Here is an 18,756-nt window from a genome sequence, read left to right on the forward strand (position 1 = left end):
GAGTGGACCTTTCTCTCAATCTTGTAATCCCAGCTGGTAGTTGGCAACTCTGTTCCCTCCATAAATTACCAAGTGTCCTGGGTGTCAGTAATTAATAGCAGCAGCGAAACCACGTGTGAGTAAATCTTAGCCATGCGGAGGAGCCTTGGCTGTCATCATGATCCTAATGGGCGCTTTGGTCACCGCCAAGAGAGTCTCGTGGCACCTCCCAAGGCTGACTCATTTGTTTTGGCGGAAGCAACCTGACATCAACCAGAGCTCCGTACCACAGGTCATGGGGGTCCGCCCTTGAAGTGCTGGTGAAGCTCTGGGCAAACTGTTACTCATTGCCTCTTCAGTCTTCTGCAGCGAAGAAACAAGCAAAGAGTCTTGCGGCATAATAGAGAGGATAATAGAGAGGTGTCTCATGGCCGGAAACTCTGGCTTCTGAAGGCTTCTGCCACAGTAAATGTGCTTGTGTTTGCTAGACTACTGCAATGCACTCTGTGTGGGAGTGCCCTTCGAAAACAGCCTGGTAACTCTTGGAATTTGTGGGTCCATGCTACTTTGTAGACTCTTGAGCGTGACAGTGTAACACCTAGAAGATTTGAAGGCCCGGAAAAAAAACCCGGAAAAATTAGGGGAAAAGTTGTCTCTCCCCCCCCCCCCCGTTTTTTTCCTGAAGCCTTGTTTATTTCCGAAAAACTGAAAAAAAGAAAACAAAAAAAAATTGACTATGGAACGTTTTATTTTAACATGATAAATAAAATATTTTAAAACAAAGTGTTCAAATATTAAACAGTTCAGGAGATTGTTGCTCCATTTGTTAAAATTGCAAAGAAATATCATTATAAAAGTAAATTCTGTTTGTAATAATTGGTTGGATACACTGTGTTTTTAATAAGCTAGTTGTGATAATTTCATGCCAAGTAAAATTGTCCGTAGTCATATTTTATGTTCCTAAAGTAACAGAATGACTTTCAATCTGGAAAAGAAAAAAGAAGTGCTAATGTAACATTTTTTTTTTTTCAATTTTTCCGGAAGAAAACGGGGAAAAAACTCGGGGGGTTTTCTGAGCCTAAAAATTTCTGGAAATTTTACATCTCTAGTCACACTGTCTTAAAACAACTGAACTTGTTACCTGTATGGTTCTGGCCTCAATTCAAGGTGCTAGTTTTTATATTTAAAGCCATTATTGGCTTGGAACTCATATACCTACAAGCAATGTTCCCTCTAAGTCTTGTGAGCAAAAATTCCAGTTTGTGAGCTACTGGCATTAAAGTTGTGAGCTACTGGACAAATTAATGCGCTCTGGGGTTATCCTTCCTGAGCGAAGACAAAAATGTGTGAGCAGGAGGCTAAAAATCTGCGACCCAGCTCACGCTAACTCAGCTTGCAAGACTGCTGACAAGACTGCCTTTTGGGCATAGCTTTACTCTGTTTTTTCCAAAGTCCTGGCAAGAGGATTAGATTAGTCACAAGCCGTTCACAAGCATTTTAGTTCTGGTTCCATCTCTCTGGAATAGTCTTTCCTTTGAGATAGTTTGGCGTATTGCTGACTTTGGCATGTTTAAGAAGGAGGCAGCTGAACGGTGATGTGATCTTTATCTCCAAGTGTTTGAAGGGCTGTCGTATAGAGGATGGGTGCGGAATTGTTTGCTGTGGCCCAGAAGGTAGGGACCAGAACCAGTGGGTTGAAATTAGATCAAAAGAGTTTCTGGCTCAACATTAGGAAGAACTTCCTGACCGTTAGAGCGGTTCCTCAGTGGAACAGGCTTCCTCCTCGGGAGATGGTGGGCTCTCCTTCTCTGGAGGTTTTTCAACGGATGCTCAATGGCCATCTGACAGCAATGAGGATCCTGTGAATTTAGGGGGAGGTATTTGTGAAGAGCCCCGTGGCGCTGAGTGGTAAAGCTGCAGTACCGCAGTCTGAACTCTCTGCTCACAACCTGAGTTCGATCCCGTCGGAAGCCGGTTTCAGGTAGCTGGCTCAGGTTGACTCAGCCTTCCATCCTTCCGAGGTCGGTCAAAGGAGTCCCCAGTTTGCTGGGGGGGAAAGCGTAGAGGACTGGGGAAGGCAATGGCCAACCACCCCGTAAAAAAGTCTGCCGTGAAAACGTTGTGAAAGCAACGTCACCCTAGAGTCGGAGAACGACTGGTGCTTGCACAGGGGGACTACCTTTACGTTTTATTTGTGAGTTTCCTGGATCGTGCAGGGGGGTTGGACTAGATGACCCTGGAGGTCCCTTCCAACTCTATGATTCTAAGAAGGTGACGTCAAACTGTTTTGCCACTTTTGACGGAGGATAAGATTTTTTGTCGCATGGACGAGAGGGTATGTGTGCAAATTTAGAACCGTGGAGTTCTGGTTTTATTTTTTTCCTTAAAGCGTGTCGAATATTTTGTGCCCTGAGTGACCGTTTGAGAAACGTATTTTATAACTTTGAGCCTTCATAAGCGGAGGGGAAGGTGGAGTAGAATTATTGCAATGCGTAAATAAAAGAACAGTACCTGTCTGATAGTGGAAGAAGAGTTGCCCAAGGCAGAGCTAGTTCTACAACTTATTTCAGGATGCAATCATGGCTCGTGGTGGTGGTGGTTTCTTGCAACAAACAGATATTTCCCTTTTTTGGAATTTTATTATCGCCTAATGCAGAGGGGGAGGGAGAGCCGGTTTGATGTAGCGGATAAGTGCACAGGCTCTTATCTGGGAGAACCGGGTTTTATTCCCCACTCCTCCACTTGGGGCCGCTGGGATGGCCTTGGGTCAGCCATAGCGCTCACAGAACTGTCCTTGAAAGGGCAACTTCTGTCAGAGCTCTCTCAGCCCCACCCACCTCCCAGGGTGCCTGTTTGTGGGGGAAGAAGGGAAAGGAGATTGTAGGCCGCTCTCTGATATTCAGAGTGAAGGTAGGAATATGAATCCAGTATTTTTTTTTCTTCTCTTCCTTCTCCTCCTTCTCCCTCCTTCATATGTAGGGTAGAGTTTAGCCAAAGGGGGAACGAATCCAAGGTGGTAGACGTTAAAAATAAAGTATCTCATTTTAAACATTAGTATTCTTGGTGCCCGTAGCCATGAAATTAAAAGATGTTTGCTCCTTGGGAGGACAGCTATGGCAAACCTGGGCAGTATAATAAAAAGTAGAGACATCACCCTGCCAACAAAAGTCCGTACAGTCAAAACGATGGTATTCTCAGTAGTAATGTATGGCTGTGAGAGCTGGACCATAAGGAAGGCCGGAGCGCAGAAGAATAGATGCTTTTGGAGCTGTGGTGCTGGAGAAGAATCTTGAGAGTCCCTTGGACTGCGAGAAGATCCGATCAGTCAGTCCTAAGGAAATCAACCCAGACTGTTCCTGGAAGGTCAGATGCTGAAGCTGAAGCTCAAATACTTTGGCCACCAAAGGAGAAGGGACCACTCACTGGAGAAGACTCAAGAGTCGCTTGGACTGCAAGAAGATCCAATCAGCCAGTCCTAAGGGAAATCAACCCGACTGTTCCCTGGAAGGTCAGATGTCGAAGCTGAAGCTCAAATACTTTGGCCACCAAACTGAGAAGGGAGCACTCCCTGGAGAAGACCCTGATGCTGGGAAAGACAGAAGGCAAAAGTAGAAGGGACGGGCAAAAGAGGAGATGGCTGATGTAACAAACACAAATTTGCGCAGACTTCGGAGGATGGTGGAAGACAGGAGGGCTTGGCATGACTTGGTCCAGGGGGTCGCAAAGAGTCAGACTCAACTGTGCGACTGAACAATAAAACCCAGACCTCATCATGTGGGAGAAGCATGCGAGGTTCCAGGTTACACGGAATTCTTCCTCAGGCAGACTTCAACCAACAAACAAACAATTAAAAAGAAGGAATGCTTCTCACATCCTGTCATCAAGAATCTTAATTGATCCCAATGAGCATTTTTCTTCCCCATTTTTAATTCCACACCACCCCCCCTAAGAACTAGCCTGAAGAGGAGTTCTATGAGTAACATGAAAAATTGCAGTAGAAAAGAGCAAGAGCCCAGTAGCGCCTTAAAGACTAACAACATCTGTGGCAGGGGAGGCGCTTTCGGGAGTCACTGTTCCCTTCTTCAGATACAGCTAGGATGAAAAAAATTGTGTAATACTTCTATCGTGTGACAAAGCTAGATTCAATAAAAGTATGTAATTCATGTGCTTTAATTGCACTGCTTCTCTACCTTATGTGCATTTTTATGCTGTTTATATGTTTGACAAACAAACCATTAATGTTGTTGTTCAGTCGCACAGTTGAGTCTGACTCTTTGTGACCCCATGGGCCAAGTCACGCCAAGCCCTTCTGTCTTCCACCATCCTCCGAAGTCTGCGCAAATTTGTGTTTGTTACATCAGAAATGCTGTCCAGCCATCTCCTCTTTTGCCGTCCCCTTCTTCTGAGGCAGTTTGGTGTAGTGGTGAAGTGTGCGGACTCTTATCTGGGAGAACTGGGTTTGATTCCCCCACTCCTCCACTTGCAACTGCTGGAATGGCCTTGGGTCAGCCGTAGCTCTGGCAGAGCTGTCCTTGAAAGGGCAGCTTCTGTGAGAGCTCTTTCAGCCCCACTAACCTCACAGGGTGAGCCAGTTTGGTGTAGTGGTTAAGTGTGCGGACTCTTATCTGGGAGAACCGGGTTTGATTCCCCACTCCTCCACTTGTACCTGCTAGCATGGCCTTGGGTCGCCATAGCTCTGGCAGAGGTTGTCCTTGAAAGGGCAGCTGCTGTGAGAGCCCTCTCCAGCCCCACCCACCTCACAGGGTGTCTGTTGTGGGGGAGTGAAGGTAAAGGAGATTGTGAGCCGCTCTGAGACTCTTTGGAGTGAGAGGGCGGGATATAAATCCAATATCTTCTTCTATCTTCTTCTTGTTGTGGGGGGAGGAAGGGAAAGGAGATTGTGAGCTGCTCTGAGACTCTGAGATTCGGAGCGGAGGGCAGGATATAGATCCAATGTCATCTTCTTCTTTTGCCTTCTGTCTTTCCCAGCATCAGAGTCTTCTCCAGTGAGTGCTCCCTCCTCATTGGGTGGCCAAAGTATTTGAGCTTCAGCTTCAGCATCTGACCTTCCAGGGAGCAGTCGGGGTTGATTTCCCTTAGGACTGGGTAGTTCGTAATAAAGATGACTGTTTTCCAGCTTCTGTCTTAGCATTTTGTTTCTAAAGGACCATTATGGGGCTCTCAGGCGTGGAACAGGGCTTTGAAAGTGTTTTTAGGGAATCCCGTTCTTGCTGTTGAGGCAGGAGTTTGGGTTGGGGCAAGGTTTGGAGGGTGTATCAGGGCGGACGTGAGAGACTCAGACGCATGGCGCCTGCTGAGGAATTGGAGCCGGGTGGAGAGAAGGAGACCTGATGATGCGAGGTGCTAACACAGGGTGACCTGGATAAGGGATCTGTACCCAGCTGAGCGCAGGATACCTGAAACCAGGAGGCCTTTGCATCAAGAGAACTGTGTACGAGAGAGGAAAACTTCTATTTTCTCCATTGACTGACGCTCCTCCCCCTCCTGGTCCCCTAGGGAAAGAAAGAAAGAACCAGAGCTTTCTTTGCTCAGTTCCCCAGATCCCGCGGGAGAAATTAAAAAAAAACACCTTTAAGACCGAGTGCTAATGTTTTAAGCATGTATTATTATTGAATTGTCTTTGTGTCCTTTATAAAATTTCTGTCTCTGCTTCCTAGTCTTAAATAGGAACACACACGGCCCAGTTCGGCCTGGCCTGGCCCGACAAGGTCTCATCTACCGAGACCGCCTTGCTTCACACGTTCCCCAGAGAGCACTTCGATCAAGCTCTCAAAATCTTCTGGCTGTCTCTGGGCTAAACGGGGCTAGACTTGACTCCACCAGAGCAAGAGCCTTCTCGGTTGCGGCCCCAATACTTTGGAACGCCCGCCCGGAAGCCATCAGGGCCCTGCGGGGCTTATTGCAGTTCCTCAGGGCCCACAAGTCTGAACTGTTTCAGATGGCATATAACAGGGATGGCCAACGTTAGCTCTCCAGATGTTTTTTGCCTACAGCTCCCATCAACCCCAGCCAGCATGGCCAATGGCTAGGGCTGATGGGAGTTGTAGGCAAAAAACATCTGGAGAGCTACTGTTGGCCACCCCTGGCATATAACATCTGACAGAAGTGGGTGCCACCACATCTGGATCTATCATGCTTCGGTACTAACTGCCTCGTATCTGTACGCGTTGAGAAAGGAAAATATTATATGATCCGCCTGAAGTAGCACCATTGCAATTTATTTGATTGTTTGATTGTTTTAATATTGCTTATGGTTTATTTTATGCTGTTAGCAGCCTTGAGTCTGCATAGAATGGGCAGGATATAAATATGATGTAAAATAAAATAAATATGATGAAATTGCTGAGTAGTCAGGTTAGAACGGATAAAAGGAAGTCCTTCTTCACCCAAAGGGTGATTAACATGTGGAGCAGAGGTCCATCAGTGGCTTTTAGCCCCAGTGTGTATATATATATGTGTGTATATATATACATTTTTTGGCCAGTGTGTGACACAGAGTGTTGCACTGGATGGGCCATTGGCCTGATCCAACATGCTTTCTCTTATGTTCTTATGTGACACAGAGTGTTGGAATGGATGGGCCACTGGCCTGATCCAACATGGCTTCTCTTATGTTCTTATGTGACACAGAGTGTTGGACTGGATGGGCCATTGGCCTGATCCAACATGGCTTCTCTTATGTTCTTATGTGACTCAGAGTGTTGGACTGGAGGGGCCGCTGGCATGATCCAACATGGCTTCTCTTATATTCTTATGTGACACAGTGTTGGAATGGATGGGTCATTGGCCTCATCCAACATGGCTTCTCTTATGTTCTTATGTGACACAGAGTGTTGGACTGGATGGGCCATTGGCCTGATCCAACATGGCTTCTCTTATGTTCTTATGTGACTCAGAGTGTTGGACTGGAGGGGCCGCTGGCATGATCCAACATGGCTTCTCTTATATTCTTATGTGACACAGTGTTGGAATGGATGGGTCATTGGCCTCATCCAAAATGGCTTCTCTTATGTTCTTATGTGACACAGAGTGTTGGACTGGATGGGCCACTGGCCTGATCCAACATGGCTTCTCTTATGTTCATATGTTCTTAATATGTCTGATCCGGCCCTCATAACAAATGAGTTTGACACCCCTGCTCTACGAGGTCAGCACAAGTCAGCTGCAACTTGAGGGCACTTTTCACCTCCACCTTCTCTGAGGTCTCAAGCTGGTACAGGTGGTTCTCCCCTTCGTGTCATCCTTACCACGACCCTGAGGGGGACTGGCCCAAGGTCACCCAGTGAGCTCAACGGCCGAGAGCCAATTTGCAGGTCTTGCTGTAACGCTAACCACTAAAGAACACTAATTCTGTTCAGGGCTCTTTTTTTAGCAGGAGCTCCTCTGCATATTAGGCCACACACCCCTGATGTAGCCAGTCTTCCAAGAGCTTAGAGGGCTCTTTGTACAGGGCCTCCTGTAAGCTCCAGAATGATTGGCTACATCAGGGGGCGTGGCCTAATATGCAGAGGAGCTCCTGCTAGAACAGGGGTGGGGAACCTCTGTCCCGAGGGCCGTATGCGGCCCTCGACGTCACTTGGTGTGGCCCTCGGGGATTGCTGGGCCAAACCAAGCCATGTGGCAGCCTCCCTGAGGCCTGGCTGGCCAGCGAGGATCGTGGGGCCCAGCAGTGCTGTGCAGCAGCCTCCCCAGGGCCAGGCAGGGATCACAGAGCCCAGATATACTGTGCGGCAGCCTCCCTGGGGCCTGGCTGGCCAGCCAGAATTGCTGCGGGGCCTGGAAAAGTTACTGTCCCAGTTCAGTTTGCACGTGATTATCCCAGAGGGTGTGGCCTAATATGCTCATGAGGGTGTGACCTAATATGCTAATATTAGGGGATGTGGTCTGATATGCTACTGAGTTCCTGCTGGGCTTTTTCTATAAAAAATGCATTTGCCTAGGGTGGCGGGCCGTATGTGTGTTTGTGTGTGCCAGATTAGGCTCTCCTCACATGACTTCAAATAGAAAAACAATTATTTGCCTTAATTTTGCTGGCCTGAATCGTTCTCCCTCGGCGGAGCACTGTTTTTTAAGTTGATAATTTGTTATGGCCCGCGGATGATGTTATAAATATCCATATGGCCCTTGGCAGAAAAAAGGTTCCCCACCCCTGTGCTAGAAAAAAGAGCCCTGTTCGTGTTTATCTGTCCCGCACCTATGGCTAAAAAAGCTAAGTCTGGCTTCAACAGGACTCTCCCCTAAGCACTGATCAAGTGCGCCCAACCCACTCACTGAACCCCCCCCCACACACACACACTGTAAGGGGAAGTGAGAGCAGTCCTCATGGCCCTGGAATATCTCTCTTGCTTTCGCTATGTGTAGTCCGTGCCTTTGGGGGGTTTTTGCAGCAGCTTTTGTCTAAGGTAGAGGCGATCGAGCTTTATTGACTGCCTCTCCATTTCAGTGTTTGTTTAGTTCCAAAACACGTCTGTCGTGTGCAGTACCTAGCAGTGCACACGGGAATCACGTAGGATCGCTGTTTCATCCATTCGTGACAAGACTCAATTATACATATCCGGCTGAGCTGACCTAGATGGCCCAGGTTAGCCTGATCTCAGAAACGAAGCGGGATCGACCCGGGTTAGTACGTCGATGGGAGACCCCTGAGGAAATCCGGGGTCACCCCACTATGGCCCCGTTCAGACGCACAGTATAATCAGATCCAAGCGGGCAGCCGTGTTGGTCTGAAGCAGTGGAACAAAGCAGGAGTCAAGTGGCACCTTTAAGACCAACCCATGTTTGTTTAGAACGTCAGCTTTCGCGTGCTCTCTAAGCGCACTCCATCAGACGAGGAATCCGGCACGTTCAGCGCAGCTGGATTCCTCGACGGATGAAGTGTGCTTAAGACGTTCTAAATAAAAATTGGTCACTATAATCAGATGCCGCTGCTGTTTCCTTCCGGATTTAAAGTGGCTGATCAGACAGCAACATCTGCCTCCCGGTATTAACTCGTGGTAGCCCCCCCCCCCCCAAAAAAAGCCTTCTCGGAACTGGATTATTTTGTTACCAGTTCTCCGGTTTCACCTCGTAGTTTTCACCTTCTGGATAGTTCTGCTGCGATATTAAGAAAAGGAATTGCAGATTTATACCCCGCCCTTCTCCCTGAATCAGAGACTCACAGTGGCTTACAATCTCCTATGTCTTCTCCCCCTACAAGAGACACCCTGTGAGGCAGGTGGGGCTGAGAGAGCTCTCCCAGAAACCGCCCTTTCAAGGACAGAGTCCCAGAGCGGCCTACAATCTCCTTTATCTTCCTCCCCCACAACAGACACCCTGTGAGGTGGGTGGGGCTGAGAGGGATGTCACAGCAGCTGCCCTTTCAAAGACAGCTCCTGCGATAGCTATGGATAACCCGAGGCCATTCCAGCAGGTGCAAGTGGAGGAGTGGGGAATCAAACTCGGTTCTCCCAGATAAGAGCCCACACACACTTAACCACTACACCAAACTACACTTCCTCCCCCACAACAGACACCCTGTGAGGTAGATGAAGATATTGGATTTATATCCCGCCCTCCACTCCGAAGAGTCTCAGAGCGGCTCACAATCTCCTTTCCCTTCCTCCCCCACAACAGACACCCTGTGAGGTAGATGAAGATATTGGATTTATATCCCGCCCTCCACTCTGAAGAATCTCAGAGCGGCTCACAATCTCCTTTCCCTTCCTCCCGCACAACAGACACCCTGTGAGGTGGGTGGGGCTGAGAGGGCTTTCCCAGCAGCTGCCCTTTCAAGGCCAACCTCTGCCAGAGCTATGGCTGACCCAAGGCCATTCTAGCAGCTGCAAGCGGAGGAGTGGGGAATCAGACCCAGTTCTCCCAGATAAGAGTCCGCACACTTAACCACTGCGCCAAGCTGGCTCTCCTTAGATCCAAGCAGGCAGGCGTGTTACTCTGAAGCAGTAGAACAAAGCAGGAGTCAAGCATCACCTTTAAGACCAACAGAGGCTTATTCAGAATGGAAAGCTTTTGTGTGCTCTAAGCACACTTCATCAGACGAGTAATCGGGTACCTGATGAAGCGTGCTTAGAGCACCCACAAGCTTGCATTCTAAGTCAAACTTCGTTGGTCTTAAAGGTGAAACTTGACTCCTACTTTGTTCTAAGGTTAACATAAGTCATTTCTGTCTCGATGGCACTTTTCACCACGTATGTATCTGAATGTCTTGTTTCTGGCAGCCAGGTTTTCAAAGACAGTGGGTTGTTGGGTTTTTTCCCCCTTTTTAGGTTTAGGTTTTATTAAATCTATTAAATTTAAGGCAGGCTCAGGGCGGCTTACAACAATCGTCATAAAACAGTGCGTCATCCTAATAAAATCAATTAAACTGAAAACGATTTAAAACGGTGCTAATTCTGATATTTTAGGAGCGGGTCGCAGGCGTGGCTGGAGGAGGAAGAGAGAATTGGTGTAATGAAGTATTACCGATGGCAGGGTTTATAGATAGACTAAGTAATAACTAAATAAGCCATAACTAAGTTTGAGCCCAGTGACCCCTTTAAGACCAACAAAGTTTAATCCCGAATATAAGCTTTCGTGTGTGTGCACACTTTTTCAGACATATATCTGATAAAGTGTGCAGGCCCAGGAAAGGTCATATCCAGAATTAAACTTAGTTGGTTTTTAAAGCTGCCACTGGAACCAAACTTGGTTCCGTTGCTTCAGACATATGAACATATGAAGCTGTTTTCTACTGAACCAGACCCTGCGTCCATCAAAGTCGGTATTGTCTACTCAGACTGGCAGCGACTCTCCAGGATCTCAAGCTGAGGTTTTTCACGCCTATCTGCTTGGATTCTTTTGAGTTGGAGATGCCGGGGATTGAAGCTGGGACCTTCTGCTTACCAAGCAGAGGCTCTACTACTGAGACACCATCCCTCTCCAACAACATATGAAGCTGCCTTATACTGAATCAGACCCTCAGTCCATCAGTCTTGTCTACTCAGACTGGCAGCGGCTCTCCAGGGTCTCAAGCTGAGGTTTTTCACGCCTATCTGCTTGGATCCTTTTGAGTTGGAGATGCCGGGGATTGAACCTGGGACCTTCTGCTTACCAAGCAGATGCTCTTACCACTGAGCCACTGTCCCTCCCCTGATTAGCAGTGGCTCTCCAGGGTCTCAAGCTGAGGTTTTTCACACCTACTTGCCTGGACCCTTTTGAGTTGGAGATGCCGGGGATTGAACCTGGGACCTTCTGCTTACCAAGCAGATGCTCTACCACTGAGCCTCTGTCCCTCTCCAACAACATATGAAGCTGCCTTATACTGAATCAGACCCTCAGTCCATCAGTCTTGTCTATTCAGACTGGCAGTGGCTCTCCAGGGTCTCAAGCTGAGGTTTTTCACGCCTATCTGCTTGGATCCTTTTGAGTTGGAGATGCCGGGGATTGAACCTGGGACCTTCTGCTTACCAAGCAGATGCTCTACCACTGAGCCTCTGTCCCTCTCCAACAACATATGAAGCTGCCTTATACTGAATCAGACCCTCAGTCCATCAGTCTTGTCTACTCAGACTGGCAGCGGCTCTCCAGGGTCTCAAGCTGAGGTTTTTCACGCCTATTTGCCTGGACCCTTTTGAGTTGGAGATGCCGGGGATTGAACCTGGGACCTTCTGCTTACCACGCAGATGCTCTACCACTGAGCCTCTGTCCCTCTCTAACAACATAGGAAGCTGCCTTATACTGAATCAGACCCTCAGTCCATCAGTCTTGTCTACTCAGACTGGCAGCGGCTCTCCAGGGTCTCAAGCTGAGGTTTTTCACGCCTATTTGCCTGGACCCTTTTGAGTTGGAGGTGCCGGGGATTGAACCTGGGACCTTCCGCTTACCGAGCAGATGCTCTGCCACTGAGCCACCGTCCCACCAAGGCAGCGACCCACCTGAGTCAATGGCGTAATGAAATTTGTCATTTGGAGACAACTTCAGTCTGAGTAGAATGTGCAGCTGTCCAGTATTGAATTGAATCGGTGAGTCAGGCCAAGAAAAGTGGGCATATTATTTGACAACTTCTTGTGGGGCAGCGGGTTGGTTCAGGAGCTGGCAGGCTGGCAAGAGTCTGTGTCTCTGAAGGAGACTTTGGAGGAAACCGGGTTTTCAGAGAACTAGAAAACGCGTAGGCCACGGATGAGGAGAGAGCTGCCCTTCAGGCAGAACCCAAAGGAAGCTGCAGAGATGACCCCTCCTTTCTCCACCAGCCGAGAAGCATTTTTATCAGCCCTTCCTCTTTTCTGACCCACCTGATTTGCATCGCCGCGCTTGGGAGACTTTCCGTCTGCCTCACCTGAATGCCGCGGTGGCGTCAGGCGAGATCTAGTTATGCCCCAAACGGATCTGTGTTGCTTTTGCTGCGCCTTTGGAAAGTCTCGTAGTCGCTGCCAAACCTTGCTGCGTTTTCACTTTAAAATGCAAATCTGGCCAATCGCTGACAAGCACATCTACCTGCCCCTGCTCCTTGGATGACGGGCTGCAGAGACGGCAAGCCTCTCCTTCACTTTAGCGTTGAAGATACTTTCAGAGGGTTGCAGTAGAACAAGGTGGGCAGCCGTCTTTGTCTGTCTGTAGCAGCAGAGAAGAGTAAGAGCCCAGGAGCACCTTAATGACTAATGCAATTCATCGAGGGGTAGGAGCTCCTTCCCTACCACAAATTATGCTAGTCCAGGGGTGGCCAGGCTTCAGCTCGGGAGCCACATGGGGCTCTGTCACATGTATTGTGTGGCTCTCAAGCCCCAAGCACCCCATCAGCTGGTGTGGAGAAGGGCATTTCTGTTTTTAAAGCACTTCTCCCAGCCAAAACAGCTGGCAGCATGGAGAATGCACTTAAAGTTAACGTTGCTTTCTTTCCACCATTCCCTCCCTTCCCCTCCATCCCTCTCCCCTCTATTTTCCTTCCTGCCCTCCTTCCCCTCTCTCCCTCCCCCTTCCCTTCCCTCCCTCCGTCCCTCCCTTCCCCCTTCCCTCCCTTCCCTCCCTCCCTCCCTCCCTCCCCCTTCCCTTCCCCACTTCCCTTTCTCCCTTCCATTCCTCTCTCCCCTCCCTTCCTTCCTTCCTCGGTCCCTCCCTCCCTTCTTCCCTCCCTCTCACCCTTTCCTCCCTCCCTTCCTCCCTCCCTCTCACCCTTCCCTCCCCTCCCTCCCTCCGTCCCTCCCTCCCCCTCCCTTCCCTCTCTCCCTTCCCTCCCTCCCTTCTCCCTCCCTTCCTCCCTCCGACCCTCCCTCCCCCTCCCTTCCCTCTCTCCCTTCCTCCCTCCTTTCTCTCCCTCCCTCGGTCCCTCCCTCGGTCCCTCCCTCTCACCCTTCCCTTCCTCTCTCCCTCCCTTCCCCACTTCCCTCTCTCCCTTCCCTTCCTCTTTCCCTCCCTCCCTCCGTCCCTCCCTCCCCCTCCCTTCCCTCTCTCCCTTCCCTCCCTCCCTTCGCGTCCTCCCTCGGTCCCTCCCTCCCTTCTTCCCTCCCTCCCTCTCACCCTTCCCTCCCTTCCTCCCTCCGACCCTCCCTCCCCTCCCTTCCCTTCCCTCCCTCCCCTCCCTTCCCTCCCTCCCTTTCCTCCCTCCTTTCCCTCCCTCCCTCGGTCCCTCCCTTCCTTTCTCCTCCCTCCGTCCCTCCCTCTCCCTTCCCTCCCTCCCTCCCTCTCACCCTTCCCTTCCTCTTTCCCTCCCTCCCTCCGTCCCTCCCTCCCCCTCCCTCCCCCTCCTTCCCTCTCTCCCTTCCCTCCCTCCCTTCCCGTCCTCCCTCGGTCCCTCCCTCCCTTCTTCCCTCCCTCCCTCCCTCTCACCCTTCCCTTCCTCTCTCCCTCCCTTCCCCACTTCCCTCTCTCCCTTCCCGTCCCTCTCCTCCTCCTCCCTTCCCTTCCTCCCTCGGTCCCTCCCTCCCTTCTTCCCTCCCTCCCTCCCTCTCACCCTTCCCTTCCTCTCTCCCTCCCTTCCCCACTTCCCTCTCTCCCTTCCCGTCCTCTCTCCCTCCCTCCCTTCCCTTTCTCCCTCCCTCCCTTCTTCCCTCCCTCCTCTCACCCTTCCCTCCCTCCATCCCTCCCTCCCTCCCTTGTCTTGTGGCTCTCAAACATCTGACGTTTATTCTCTGCAGCTCTTTTGTTAAGCAAGTTTGGCTGCCCTGGTGCTGCTGGGCTCCTGCTCTCTTTTCCTGCTGCAGACAAACTAACACAGCAGCCCGTCTTAATTTGCTCTTTTCTACCCTTTTCTTGCTCTTTTCGACTGCTGCAGACAAACCCTCTTAATTTTAGAAAGAGTATGTGTATGTTTTATTGAATTGTAAGTGTAAAGAGATCGAGTGTGGTATAGCGGTTAGCTCTCTAGGAGACCCAGGTTCAAATCCCCACTCATGCCTTGCAAACGCAGTGAGTGACCTCGGGCCAGTCACACAACTCACAACCTCACCTACCTCACAGGGTGTTGTGAGCATAAAATGGAGGAGAGGAGAACGATGTGAACTGCTTGGATTTCCTCTTGAAGAGAAAGGCGGGGTATAAATGAAGCAAGCAAATAAAATAATAAATGGGAGGGGGAGGAGTAGAAGGATAAAAGCCCAAATACATATATTAATTCCAAATTTAAAAGTCGTTTAATAAATGTGCTTATTTGGCAGCGGTGGTCAAATCAATACGATGTGAAACTAACAAACCACATGAATGGCTTCCATGAAAGAGAGTTAGATTCTGCTGAATCCGTTGAATTGGAAAACCACATCCACATCATACCATAGACGTAGTTCTTTGGGTGAGCTACAGTTAGTACGTCAGCAGTTTCAGTGCCTTCTCCCCCCCCCCCCCCAAATCTTCACTCACAGCATGTAAGGAAATGATAGACTTTATTATTTTAAAATTTATTCCTATAAAAATAATTTACACATAACACCTTGAATTGATTTGAATCAAATTTAAACTACAGTTGATGTTTTCGTTCAAGTATTGGTCGCTGTTGGTATATAAAATTAGCATCGGATACTTTAATTTTTTTTGCCTACTAATTATATGTAACTGTTTGCTTATGATGCAGGAAAGTTTTCTGAAACGTTTTTGGATTCCTTTCCCCCCCCCCTTCAAAAATGCCCATCACTGCCTTGTACATAAAAAAGTACCAATCACTTTTCTGTGTATAAAAATGAACTATAGCAGGGGTGTCAAATATGCGTCCCAGGGGCCGTATCAAGCCCCCGAAGGGCTCCTGTCAGGCCCCCCCAAGAAACTGGCTGTCATCTGCTTGCTTCTCCCTCTCTCTTGCTTCCTTCTGCATCACAGCTTGCTTTGCCAGGCTTGCTCAATCACACAGGAGCTACAGAGCAAACCCTCTATTTTCTCCACTGACTGAGGCTCCTCTCTTGGGGAGGAACAGGGGGGAGGCAGAGCTTGCTTTGCCAGGCTTGCTCAATCACACAGGAGCTACAGAGCAAAACCTCTATTTTCTCCACTGACTGAGGCTCCTCTCTTGGGGAGGAACAGGGGGGAGGCAGAGCTTGCTTTGCCAGGCTTGCTCAATCACGCAGGAGCTTCAGAGCAAAACCTCTATTTTCTCCACTGACTGAGGCTCCTCTCTTGGGGAGGAACAGGGGGGAGGCAGAGCTTGCTTTGCCAGGCTTGCTCAGTCACGCAGGAGCTACAGAGCAAAACCTCTGTTTTCTCCACTGACTGAGGCTCCTCTCTTGGGGAGGAACAGGGGGGAGGCAGAGCTTGCTTTGCCAGGCTTGCTCAATCACTCAGGAGCTACAGAGCAAAACCTCTGTTTTCTCCACTGACTGAAGCTCCTCTCTTGGGGAGGAAAAGGGGGGAGGCAGAGCTTGCTTTGCCAGGCTTGCTCAATCACGCAGGAGCTACAGAGCAAAACCTCTATTTTCTCCACTGACTGAGGCTCCTCTCTTGGGGAGGAACAGGGGGGAGGCAGAGCTTGCTTTGCTAGGCTTGCTCAATCACTCAGGAGCTACAGAGCAAAACCTCTGTTTTCTCCACTGACTGAAGCTCCTCTCTTGGGGAGGAAAAGGGGGGAGGCAGAGCTTGCTTCGCCAGGCTCTCTCAATCGCACAGCAGAGCTACTGAGCCAAGCCTCTCTTCCTTCTGTTGACTGAGGCTCCCCCCCCCCACCCCAGTCCCCTGGGGAAGGAAGGAAAGAGCCGCAGTTTCCTTTGCCCAGTTCCCTGGATCCCATGGGAGAAATACAAAGAAAGCACCTTAAAGACCGATGTTAATATGCTAATGTTTTAAGCATGTTTAAGTTTTTTTTTTTTAAAGAAATCTTTAATTGTGTTTGTGTCCATTTTCTATCTCTTTTCTATCTCTGCTACCTAATCTTAAATAGAAACACACGCGGCCTATTAGGGTTTGTAGAAGCTTTCGGGCTCAAGTGCCGTGTTCTACTGGAGAAAGTTTTCCTTCCAGACGTTTCCTTCTCGGCTGCGGAGAACATCCTCAGTGGCGTTGGAGAACATCCTCAGTGCACAGCAGCCAAGAAGGTCTGAGCGCCTGCTCCGGCTGCAACGCCACTGAGGATGTTCTCCGCAGCTGAGAACGAAACGTCTGGAAGGAAAACTTTCTCCAGTAGAACATGGCACTTGATCCCGAAAGATTCTACAAACCCTAATGATGTTACCAGCCGTGAAAACCTGAAATCTTTGATAACACACGGCCTAGTCCAGCATAGCCCAGCCCAGCAAGGTCTCACTTATGTTAGATCCAGCCCTCATAACAAATACGTTTGACACCCCGGAACTATATGGCCGAGGACCTGCCTCCCTTAGGGACCGCCTCTCTCCGTATGTTCCTCAGAGAGCACTGAGATCTAGTTCTCAAAACCTTTTAAAAATCCCTGGACCAAGGGAGGCTAGATTGAAATCAACGAGGGAGCAAGCCTTCTCAACAATGGCTCCCCAGTGGTGGCATCAGCCACCAGAGGAGGTGCGAGCCCTGCGAGACCTGAATCAGTTTCGCGGGGCTTGCAAAAGCGCCCTCTTTCAGCTCGCTTTTAGGATGAAGCCCGGGATATGACAGCTAGCCATCCTATACATACTCTGAATTGTAGCACCTTAACTGATAAATCATAATGGTTTACTCTGGTATCTAATTTTTAGTTTAACTTATGAATGTAACTTAATCTATTTGAACTGTTTATAGTAATGATTATATTTTATTGTAACCATGGTACTTACCATGCCTTGTTAGCCGCCCTGAGCCTGCCTTTGGCGGGGGAGGGCGGGATACAAAAATAAATTTATTATTATTATTATTATTATTATTAGTGGAACAGCCCTTTGGGTAACAACAAACTGTGATTTGCCGTGAAAACTGACGCTCTTTAGCAGGGTGGAAGCTCATGAACCCAAGGATCCTGAATGCTTGCTTGTATAGCAACTAGCCAAGTTTCCTCTTATATTCGAACTGTGCCAGTAAGTTTAGGGCCCCGATGAATTTGTGTAGAAATCACCATAGATGTTGTCAAAGAACAGTTCCGCTGATATACGAGCTCTGTTCCCTTTAACCCTCCAAGGCAGCTTAGCCCTCAGAGGTCATCCCAGGGCCCCTCCTAGTAATGGAGTGCTCTATCAAGTCCGCTGGGCTCTCGGAGAGGTTTTCTTGTGCCTCTCCTTTGGTTCCCTACCGCCAGCTGGTGTATTTCTCCCATGGGATCCAGAGAAATGGCCAAAGAAGGCTCTGGCGCTTTCCTTCGTTCCCCAAAGGACTGGGGGGGGGGGGGAGGAACCTCAGCCAATAGAAAGAAGAGAGGCTTGGCTCAGTAGCTCTGCTGTGTGATTGAGAGAACCTGGCAAAGCAAGTTACCTCTGCCCCCTTCTTCCCCAAGGGAGAAGCCTCAACCAATGGAGAAAATAGAGGTTTTGTGCAATTGAGCAAACCTTGCAAAGCAAGCTGTGATGCAGAAGGAAGCAAGATGTAGGGAGAAGGAAGCAGATGACAGCCAGTTGCTCGGGGGCCTGATAGGAGCCCTCCGGGGGCCTGATTCAGCCCCCCGTCTCCATGTTTGACACTCCTGTGTAGAACTCAAATCTAACTTTTTAAAACCGTACGTGAGATGTTTTACAAGCTGGCAACCTCAAAATATTAGGTTATAGCTCTGCCCCAAAGAGCATTTCTCCACCCAGCCTGTTTTAAAATCTCCCAACCATCCTTCTCAGCGTTTTGGCTCTTCCGGCATCAGCAAGAGTCATCTCTGACTCACCGGTTCGCTGTAGGGAACTTCCCTTTTTGCTTCTGTTGTCCAGGAGAAGGCGACTCGGGCGACTCGGGCGTAAGCCAATTAGCTGCTTGTTGTCTGGGAAACCAAACCTTCAGCTTCAAAGCACGCCTTCAAAGATCTTCGACTTCAAAGCAAGCTGAGTTGAAGTCGCGGCTTTTCGGGCCACCTTTCCTCAGGTCTGGGGAAGGCAATGGCAAACCACCCCGTAAAAAGTTTGCCATGAAAACGTCATGATGCGACGTCACCTAGGGCTGGAAACCCCCCGGTCCGGGCAGGGAACCTCCTCCTGCGTCGTTGGCACGATGACGTCACCCAGAAGTGACATCATCAAAATGGTGGCACCCATGCAGGGCTGCTCTAGGCGTTTCCAGGAAAACTCTGTGGTTTTTCCCGGACGCTCTAGCCATTTGGGAGGTAAAGCTCTATGGTACAATAGGTACCATAGAGTTTTAATCTCCCAAATGGCTACAGCGTCTGGGAAAACCATAGAGTTTCCCCCCGGAAATGCCTAGAGTGCCCCCCACATTGGGGCGTCGCCA

At 49.4% G+C, this 18,756-nt stretch overlaps 1 protein-coding gene across 1 annotated transcript in view; it reads left to right on the forward strand.

Moving 5' to 3' along the window:
- LOC132574380 (UAP56-interacting factor-like) overlaps positions 1 to 18,357 on the forward strand; it is a 43,647-nt gene extending 25,290 nt beyond the window's left edge. Inside the window, exon 5 of the mRNA XM_060242743.1 lies at positions 18,243 to 18,357. Coding sequence (XP_060098726.1) covers positions 18,243 to 18,357 — 115 coding nt within the window. The remainder of the gene's footprint in view (positions 1 to 18,242) is intronic.
- Positions 18,358 to 18,756: the final 399 nt, after the last annotated feature.

The sequence above is a fragment of the Heteronotia binoei genome, chromosome 6, assembly GCF_032191835.1.
Source record: "Heteronotia binoei isolate CCM8104 ecotype False Entrance Well chromosome 6, APGP_CSIRO_Hbin_v1, whole genome shotgun sequence".
Taxonomy (NCBI): domain Eukaryota; kingdom Metazoa; phylum Chordata; class Lepidosauria; order Squamata; family Gekkonidae; genus Heteronotia; species Heteronotia binoei.